The following is a 10372-nucleotide window of genomic DNA, read 5'->3' on the forward strand; positions in this document are numbered from 1 at the left end:
TCGGAGCTGGGTTTGGTTGATGGTGAGCGAACTTTGGCACTTTGGCTTTATATCCCCCAAGAATTGTGCAGGGGAAGATTCGGTTCAGAGTCAGCAGCACTCAACGGAGAGCGCACATGGGTGCCAAACGCGGAGACAGAACCGGACCTTCCTGGGGAAGATAGCCTGACTGAAGACTCGATAATTTTTAATATTTTTTAGAGGAAATTGTTTATCTTTTTGGCTCATGCACGCCGCATAGGGTTTAGAAACTCGCTGCACAGTGCTAGACAATTATTGTCAAAGGGGAAAAAGCTGAAAACTCGTAGTACAAATTTACTCCCGTGCCTTTCTTTATCTTAAAAAAAATCATAATTCAATTCGACTCCCGAATACGTATGCTCCCTCTAACAAAAAAATGTATTTGGAAGTGTTAAAAGAATGTTACCAAAAAATTTACATGTACATCTCCACAATATATGTGAGCTCGCCAAGTTTCATGAAAAACCAATATTTTTTACGGTCTATGTATAAAAAGAGAAAATTTATCTCGTGAATAGTCTTATTCTCAGCACTGAATTTTGTCTTTTTACACACGCCACATAACAAGTCGATTTTTCCTGAAACGACTTTGTGAGCGCGTAGCACGTGAAGATGTATGTGCGAATTTTTTATTTCAATTTTTTATATGTAAAATACATTTCAAAATGAAGAGAGCATATACTCCCATGTTTCAAAACATCGCTCCCTCCTCTCTCTCTCTCTCTGGTTAAAAATAATTGATGCATCTTAGAAGTAAACTTATACTAGACATAACATATGGCTGGGCCAATAAATTTGAACCGGTGGGAGTAGTGCATGCTATATTGTAGTAGAGTATAGATTTGTCACAATGGATTTGTAGTTAGTTCGGCGAGATTGTAGAAAAGAAAATGTATCGACATCTACAATGAACTAATGCCAGTGGGAGAGGATGTTTTCGTTAATAGGGTGACACATATGATGACTTCGTCAATCTCAAGACTCGTTAGTTTAGTTTCTTGGACTCGGTCAAAGATGCTCACGGAGGCGGAGTGTGCATGTATTTATAGAGCTGAGTGTATGTACATATTTATGAGGGTTTGCACTTGTACAATGTTTTGAAAAATAGGTATTACCTTTTCAAAAAAAAAATTACAGTAAGAGGAGGGAGGACAAAAAAATTCTTAGATTTACTAAACTTAAATGTATCTACACACTAAATAGTGTCTAGTTTAAGTTTAAACAAATTGAAGACATCTTTTATAGGATGGAGGGAGCATTACTTTTGGTTTGACATGGTGGATAAACATAGTGCACCAGATCTCTCCCGGTTGATCTAGATTATGGCTTCTGTAAAATAATTTCTTGACCGCAAGATGAATATGTAGGAAGTACTGATTCGATAAGAGGCGCAAGGGTCATGCTAAAATAACTACTTCCTTGAATTCATAATAAGTTTCACTTATTTAGTACAATCTTAGTATGAGATTGGTGCCCAGGAGCCCTGAAACGCTTCGTCCCCTGCTCGTCCCCGCGGGCGAGTCAGGGGCGACTCCCTTCTCCCTCCCCCTTCAGCCCGACACCCTCCGCCCCCTCCCCCGCCGGCGGCGGCCGGAGCTGCCGGGCAAAGCCCGCGCAGTGCCGCCGCCGGCGGGCATCTCCACCTCCCGACCGTCCACCGGGAAGCGCGGGCGGACCTGGTGACGACGGCGGGAGCTCCTCGGCTGTCCGGCGACGGTGACGGCGCGCTGGGAAGATGGCGACGGCGCCAGTGGAAGACGGCGGCGGCGCTGGGATGGCGGCGACGGTGCCGGGCGGCCGGAGTCGGCGCCGTGGCGCGCGGGTCTGCCGGCCCAGATCTGGGCCCTTTGGGCTCGATCCGGGCGGACGGGCCCCGGCCGCTCCGTCCACCGGCGCTGGGTGCGGCCACCCACCTCCTCCTCGCCCGTTCTCCTTGGCTCCAAGCGCAGGGATGCTGCTGCTCTGACCAGGTTGAGCTGAGCCCAACGCCATCTTGGCGTGGTGGCTCGGGGCGTCCGTGCGATGCTGGCGGCGAGGTGTGCAGTGTTGGGTGGCCGGCGATGCTTCTCTGAGGTGGATGCGCGCAGCCCTGCCGGCGAACCCTCCCTTGGCAGCACCTATGCCGCTTGCAGCTTGGTGGTGCCCCTCTCAGGCGGCTTGCCCTCCCTTTGTGGGCATGGCTGCCCCTGATCTGGCGCGCTTGACGTGCTGCCGGCGGGTTGTTCTAGCAAGGCTAGTGCTTTGAGTGGAAAGGTCAGCGCGTGAGCTCTAGGTGAAGGGCGGACGCTGCTTGCGGTGGTGAGGTACCATGCTCCGGGCGAAAGCCCTGCCTTTTTAAGGCCGGTGACGGCGACGCCTGAGGGCGCCGTTTCCTGTGTGGCGTCATTGAGGAGTTCTGGCACCTCCCTCGTCCAGGGTCTCAGGTTCCGGGTGAAAACCTCAGATTTGGCATGCCAAATCGGGCGACGACGGCGTCTTTGACGTCGTACCCTTCTTGGAGGCGTCGTCTTGGGAACTTGAGTTCGGGCAGTGGTTCTTCCTCGGGGTTCTCTGTGTTGGCCGCATGGGAGGTGTCTTGCGATGCAGGTGGCGCGCCGGCCTCTTGAGGGGTATCGCGGTGGCTTGCGCGACGAGGATCTTCCTCGGACAGCGCGAGCGGGCCTCTGGATGAGCAGTGGTGGGCTGGCCTCTGTGCTTGATGGCGGGCTGCTGAAGACTGCACGCTTGCACGTCTGTTGAGGTTGCTAGGAGGTAGCCGCTGCGCCGACGGCGTCCCTGGATTTGGGCTGAGGCCGGAGCAGCAATGCTCCCAGCTGAGCCGGGTGGGCTCGCGGGATCCGGGTGGTACGCGTCTTGGCTGCGGCCGGTAGGTTCTTGGTAATTTCGATGATTCACAAGCATTGCGACTTTCATCGGCATGGGTTCTGTTTGGCGGAGGAGCTCACTCTATAGCGTCTTAGAGGAGCACTCGACAGATTTCGGCTTTTTGTCGTAGTCATGTTTTGAGTGTTGGGTGTATGTGTGGGTGTTCCAGCATTGTCTTAGGCTTGTAATGTAAACTTCTTTTTCTATCAATGAATCGAAACGCAAGCTTTTGCGTTTTCGCGAAAAAAGAAATCAAAGATTATTATTATGGATTGGAGGGGGTATATTTTAAACCGTGACTCTAAGAATGTAGAAACTTAATTATCCTGATAAAAAGATACACCATCAATATTCTTTATACTAATTCCTCATGCATATCTGTGACAGTTTTGGCTGAAACGAGCGGGGTGATGTTCTGGTTTCCTTCATTTCTTTCAGCTACAAATGGGCATGGGCAGCCCGGCCCGGATGACCCGGCCCAAAAATCCCGGGCTAGGTCGGGTCGGGCTTGTATGTCGGGCCGGGTTCGGGCCTGATTTTGGAGCCCGAACGTCGGGCCGGGCCGGGCTCGGACTTACAGAAAACGCGACCTAAGCCTAATTCGGGCCGGGCTTTGTCGGTTCGGGCCGGGCTTTTCTCTGTTCGGGCCGGTTCGGGCCCGATTTGTAAGCCCGAAGGTCGGGCTGGGCTGGGCTCGGGCCTGGGAATATAGGTTCGGGCTTTTTCGGGCCTGGCCCGAAACCCGGCCCGGCCCGAGGAATGCCAAGGTGTACTTTCAGCTATAATTTTTTGTTGAGAATTTTTTTATATCTTCGTGATTTATTATGTAGCTGTAGGATCCAATTTTTTGTTGAGAAAGAAAATTTTTATTTCTTCGTGATTTATTATGCGGATGCACGACCTGTAAGATCAGGTAGAATTAGGTCTACTCGGATAACCGAGTTTGGTTTATTTCATATGTATATATAGGAGGATTACATGAGGTATTGGATACCGAAATCACTGCCTGGCAATCGACCGCGCAAGCAGTCTGTTTTTTGCGCAAAGCGCTCACGCGGATGCGTGATTCAATTCCCTTTCTCTTCTGTCTTTTTTTGTCCTTTTCTGCATGTAGCCCCACACTAATGGCACATGCACATGCAAACTCCACTAATACACATGCGGCCATGCATATTTTTGTCGTTTTCTGCAATCCCTTTCACATGCAGCCATGCACATCCACCTGCCACCTCATTTCTCACTAATCACATGCCACTTCCTTTCTCACTAATCACCTTGCACATGCACGTGCGCACTCACATGCGTAGATGGATGAATGATTGGACCGGACCATATGCATGGAGATTTTTTTGCAATTCCCTTTTAATTGGTTATTTGGTACGCTAATTAATATTTCCCTTTGATCAATTCCCTTTGTACAATTCCCTTTTGATAATTCTTTTTTTTGTAATTCCACTTTTTTGTTATTTTCATACGGTAATTCCCTTTTTCGGGCTAACGGTTTTTAGGGGGGAAATAACGGGTGGGGGTTCCACTTGCAACTCAAATGAACTACCACTTGCTACTCAAATTAAGTAGTGTTTTAAGTTGTAAGCTAAAAAATAAAATTTGAGTTGCAAATAAAATTTAATTTTTAGGGTTGCTAGGTATTTAAATTTACCGTTGATAAATACCGGGGCACCGGGTTGATAACTTGTAAAAAAAGTCGCTAAATTTTTTTTAAAATAAAATTTATTTTTTTAGGGTTGCTAGATATTTTAACTTACCGTTGATAAATACCGGGGCACCGAGTTGATAACTTGTAAACAAAAAAAAAGAGTCGCTACATATTTTAAATTAAATTAAATTTTGAGGGTTGATATTTATTTATATTTACCATTGATAAATAGCGGGTCACCGGGTTGATAGCTTGTAAACTAAAATAGAGTCGCTAAAATATTCTAAATGAAATACTTTTTACGGTTATTATTTATTTATTTTTACCGTTGATAAATAACGAGGCACCAGGTTGATAACTTGTAAAATAAAAAATGTTCGCTAAAATATCCTAAATGAATTACTTTTTAGGGTTGGTAGTTATTTATAATTACCATTGATAAATAACGGGGCACCGGGTTGATAACTTGTAAATTAAAAAGAGTCGCCAAAATATTCAAAATGAAATTAGATTTTTAGGGTTGGTAGTTATTTATATTTACCGTTGATAAATAACAGGACACCGGGTTAATATCTTCTAAACTAAAAAAGATTCGCTAAAATGTTTAAAATAAAGTTAACTTTGGGTTGATAATTTTATCATTTTACCGTTAATCACTCAAGTACGGAGGGTTGATTATTGAAACAGAGAGGGTTGATAACTTTTAGCCCGAAAAAAAGTTTCTCGAAACATATCAACATGGTTGCTAGTCTTGAAGATCTCGTCGAGACGGATTTATTGGTGAAAGCGAATCTTAATTTGGAGTTGTCGTTTGAAAGTTAAAACGTTTTGAATTTTCAAATTTGGAAAAGATTCCGCTGACATCAGCAGATTCGTCTATTTATGCATGCATGCAGAACTTTCCCTCAATACCCTGCAGCAGGTTGATAATTTTATACATTTACCGTTGATCACTCAAGTACGGAGGGGTTGATTATTCAAATAGAGAGGCTTGATAACTTTTAGCTAGAAAAAAAGTTTGTCGAAACATATTAACATGGGTGCTAGTTTTGAAGATCTCGTCGAGACGGATTTATTGGTGAAAGCGGATCTTAATTTGGAGTTGTCGTTCGAAAGTTAAAACGTTTTGAATTTTGAAATTTGGAAAAGATTCTGGTGACATCAGCAGATTCGTCTATTTGTGCTTGCATGCAGAACTTTCCCTCAATAGCCTGCACCAGGTTGATAATTTTATACATTTGTCGTTGATCACTCAAGTACGGAGGGGTTGATTATTCAAATATAGAGAGTTGATAACTTTTAGCCAGAAAAAAAGTTTGTCCAAACATATTAACATGGGTGCTAGTTTTGAAGATCTCGTCGAGATGGATTTATTGGTGAAAGCGAATCTTAAATCGGAGTTGTCGTTTAAAAGTTAAAACGTTTTAAACTTTCAAATTTGGAAAGATTCTCGCTTACATCATCAGATTTGTTCCTTTATACATGCATGCAAATGTACGGCAATGGAAAACGCGTTTACTCCTAATCATGTCTGAAACCGATCGCTCAATAATATCCTGGCGATCGAGCGCCAGCTAGGGCAGCCCATTGGATACGGACTCTAAGTCCTATACAACTTGTGTAACACGTTGTTTAACACCCTCCCTTAATCACAACTTACTAAGTTGAGATTATGTCTAAACTCTAAAAAGTTTCTAACTGGGAGTGGCTTTGTAAAGCCATCTGCAACCTGATCTTTGGAAGGAACAAATCTGACTTCTAGTTCCTTCTTCAACACTCGTTCTTGAACAAAGTGAAAATCTATCTCAATATGCTTGGCTCTGGCATGAAACACTGGATTTGCTGACAAATATGTAGCACCTAGATTGTCACACCACAAAACTGGTGTCTGTCGAAGCTTCACACCCAATTCCTTGAGAATAGATTGTACCCATATCATTTCTGCAGTTGCATTTGCCACTGACTTGTACTCAGCTTCTGTACTTGACCTAGAGACAGTAGCCTGTTTCTTTGCACTCCAAGAAATCAGGTTAGGGCCATAGAAAACTGCAAAACCTCAAGTGGATCGGCGGTCATCAACACAACCAGCCCAGTCAGCATCAGAAAAGGCACTAACAAGCGTGGAGGAAGACCTCATGAAGGTAAGCCCAATACGCAGGGTACTTTTAACATATCTCAGAATTCTCTTTGCAGCTGTCCAATGAACAGTGGTAGGTGCATGAAGATACTGACACACTTTATTTACTGCATAAGAAATATCTGGTCTTGTAAGAGTTAAGTACTGCAGAGCACCTACCATACTCCTGTAACTTGTAATGTCTTCAGGACCAAGCAGGCTACCTTCATGTGCAGTTATTTTTTCTGACGAGGATAAGGGCGTAGGACAACCAGTACAATCCTTCATACCCACCCGGGCTAAAATATCCTGAGCATACTTGGCTTGATTCAAGACTATACCATCATCAACTTTGTGCACTTCCATACCCAAGAAGTAATGAAGATCGCCTAGATCCTTCAATGCAAAATCCTTGCTTAAATCTCGGAGAAGAGCATCTGTTGCTTGTTGAGAGGAACTAGCCACAATGATATCATCAACATAGATAAGCATGAAAATAGTGACCCCGGGCTTGCGGTATATGAACAAGGAAGTGTCAGACTTAGACGGCTGAAAACCAAGTGATACCAATTTTGAACTCAACCTGGAGTACCAAGCACGTGGAGCTTGTTTCAGCCCATACAATGCTTTGTCAAGTTTGCAGACATAGTTTGTTTTCCCCCTGTCTTCATAACCAGGTGGCTGTCTCATGTATACTTCCTCTTCCAGAACACCATGAAGAAACGCATTCTTGACATCAAGCTGTCGCAAAGTCCAACCCCTAGACACTGAGATTGCTAGAACAAGTCTGACAGTTGCTATTTTGACAACTGGGCTGAAAGTATCCTCATAATCAATGCCATAGCGCTGTTTGAATCCTTTGGCAACCAGTCGTGCTTTATATCTATCAATAGAGCCATCAGCTTTACGCTTTACTTTGTATATCCATCGACAGTCAACCACATTCTTGGCAGTATGAGACGGAACCAAATGCCATGTCTGATACTTCATCAAAGCCGAGTATTCTTCATCCATGGCCATATGCCATTTGGGATCACTCAAGGCTTGCTGCAAGGTGGTCGGTTCATCAGTAGCCACGGACATAGCCCACCGGACTGTACCGTCATGATATTCTTTGGGTCGTTTGATGCCGCGAGACGCACGTGTAACAGGTCGACGTGCTGCAGATTGGCGCACAGGAGACTCCGGTGCAGAAGATCCGTCTGAGCCATCAGAGGCTGTCGGAGCAGGTGAGACAGACGGGCTGGTCCCGCCACTGGTCCCGCTAGCCGCAGAGGATCCAGGGGCCCCCTGTGTGTCCGTGGACGTGGAGGAGGCGGCCGCGCGCGCACGTCCGGGCGCAGAGAATCCATCGCCCTGGCCGACAGACGAGGCGGGAGAGAGAGACCGCACGGAGGCCGAGGGAGGGAATCTCGGCGCCGATTGGCCAGGTGCGGGGGTCCGGACCAGGTGCTGTTGTGCGTCAGGCGCATGATCCGACGCAGATTGCGTCAGGAAATCTTCCTCGGGATCACTGCTGTTGGCATTTTGTGACAGAATTTCAGAGGAGGCTGGCGGGTGATTGGTGGCACCATTTGACCTCAAATTTTCAGCATCTGTCCGTGGTGAAGCCTGCACAACAAGAGGAGCACTAGGGAGACCATTAGTAGTAGGCAGATTAGTCACATGTGGATCATCAAAAGTAGCATCCCCAGAATCAGAATTTAGAAGAGATGAATCAAGGAGCAATATTTCTTGTCTAAGGCGAGCACCAGCATTGGGGTGAAGATCTTGGAACGGAAAAACAGCCTCATCAAAGACAACATCCCGAGAGATATACACACGTCCAGAGGAGACTTCGAGGCACTTAACACCCTTATGTTTTGGACTATATCCCAAGAAGACACATTGAGTGGAACGGAAAGCAAGTTTGCGCTTGTTGTAAGGACGCAGATTTGGCCAACATGCACAACCAAACACACGTAAGGATTTATAGTCATGTTTAGTGCCTAGCAGTCGATGGACAGGTGTTTCATTATTGATAGTTTTACTAGGAAGCATGTTGATGAGATATGTAGCAGTTAGGAAAGCCTCATCCCAGAATTTGAGAGGCATGTGAGCAGTAGCAAGAAGAGCAAGCCCTACTTCAACAATGTGTTTATGTTTTCTTTCGGCAGAACCGTTTTGCTGGTGTGCATGAGGACAAGAGACATGATAAGAGATCTCTTGTGACTGAAAAAGAGAGTTTAATTTTTCATATTCACCCCCCCAGTCAGACTGAACTGTTAGGATTTTTCGATCAAGTTTCCTTTCAACTAGTTTCTGAAAGTTAACAAAAGCAGCAAAGGCATCAGATTTGCGTTTAAGTAAATAGATCCAGGTGAACTTGCTGTAATCATCAATAAAACTGATATAATATTCATGACGACCAACAGAGGTGGGAGCAGGACCCCATACATCAAAAAAACTAATTGTAGGGGTGCAGAAGACACACTAGTGGACACTGGATAAGGTAACTGATGACTCTTTGCTTTCTGACATGAGTCACAAATCGACTCAATGTAAGAATCCCTGACAAAGGGGAGCTTATTCTTTCTAATAATGAACCTAACAGTAGTAAAAGAGGGATGACAAAGGGGAGCTTATTCTTGTGTAACACGTTGTTTAACACGACCGACAAACACATTAGTTACACGTACATCAAATCGCTTCACCGCAGCTGCAAACTAAATTCGAAACGAAATTAACCTAGCGCGCGTCCAATCAAACTAAAACGCTAGCAATTCTTGTCCGCCTTTGCGAGCTTGCATTTGACCTGCTGGAACACGACCGTCTCCCCGGACAACACGAGCTGCAGCTTGAGCGGGCATCTGGCCTCTATCCTGCACTTGCTCAGACGGGCGGTGTACTTGACCTCACCGGACACCACCACCTCCACCTCGAACACCCCCGTCGCATTCTCCTTCTTGAACTCTGCCACGCCAGCGCTGCCCAGCGCCAAGAAGGCACCATCGGAGCCCGACGTGATCCGGTACAACACCGTCTTCTTGGCTCCGTGCGTGTCAGCCTCGCCGGCGAGCCTGACGCGGTCGAACGGCTGGCCGTCGAAGGAGTAGGCGGCCTCCAGCGGCTCCGTGTTCTTGAAGCTCATCGCCCAGTTCGGGTTGCGGACGGCGAGCGTGAGCGTCAGGTTGTACGCGAACGCCGTTGTCGGCGTGCTGACGAGCGCGAGCCGGGAGAGGGAGGCGTCGTCCACGGTGACGACGACCTGGCGGACGAAGGCGAACGCGGCGACGAGGACGACGATGAGCGCGACTATGACGAGAACGGCGAGGCAGAGGAGGAGCCGCCAGACGTCCTTCCACCTGCAGCCGCAGTTGTCGCAGCATTCGTCGCATTCCCCCATGGAGGGTGGCTCGTGCCTGGTAGATCAGTAAGCTATGGATAAGAGTGTGTGTGAACTCTGAAGGCCAAATCGTTATTCTTTGAAACTTAGAGTGACGGCTTGATTTGAGGATGTAGAGGATGTGCTCGTATATAAATAAACGAATCGAGGCTTGTGCTTATTTCCTTTTTTTTTTTCTTTGCGTCTTGACTTGACTTCATAAGTACTTCCTGCTGGTCTCCGTAGTATTACGAAATGTCATCCGAAGAACTGTTACATTTTATTCAGCAATGACTCATAAATTCATAAGGAGATTGATTTCGTACTAGTATACGCCAACGGCACAGAG

The 10372-nt window shown here is 46.3% G+C and overlaps 1 protein-coding gene across 1 annotated transcript; it reads right to left on the minus strand.

The window, feature by feature from the left end:
- Positions 1 to 9087: 9087 nt before the first annotated feature.
- LOC127309578 (uncharacterized) lies at positions 9088 to 10135 on the minus strand. Its single transcript, XM_051340378.2, has one exon. The coding sequence runs from the start codon at positions 10042 to 10044 to the stop codon at positions 9415 to 9417; it is 630 nt and encodes a 209-aa protein (XP_051196338.1). The 5' UTR covers positions 10045 to 10135; the 3' UTR covers positions 9088 to 9414.
- Between the last annotated feature and the right edge of the window lie 237 nt (positions 10136 to 10372).

This window comes from Lolium perenne, chromosome 6 (assembly GCF_019359855.2).
Source record: "Lolium perenne isolate Kyuss_39 chromosome 6, Kyuss_2.0, whole genome shotgun sequence".
Taxonomy (NCBI): Eukaryota; Viridiplantae; Streptophyta; class Magnoliopsida; order Poales; family Poaceae; genus Lolium; species Lolium perenne.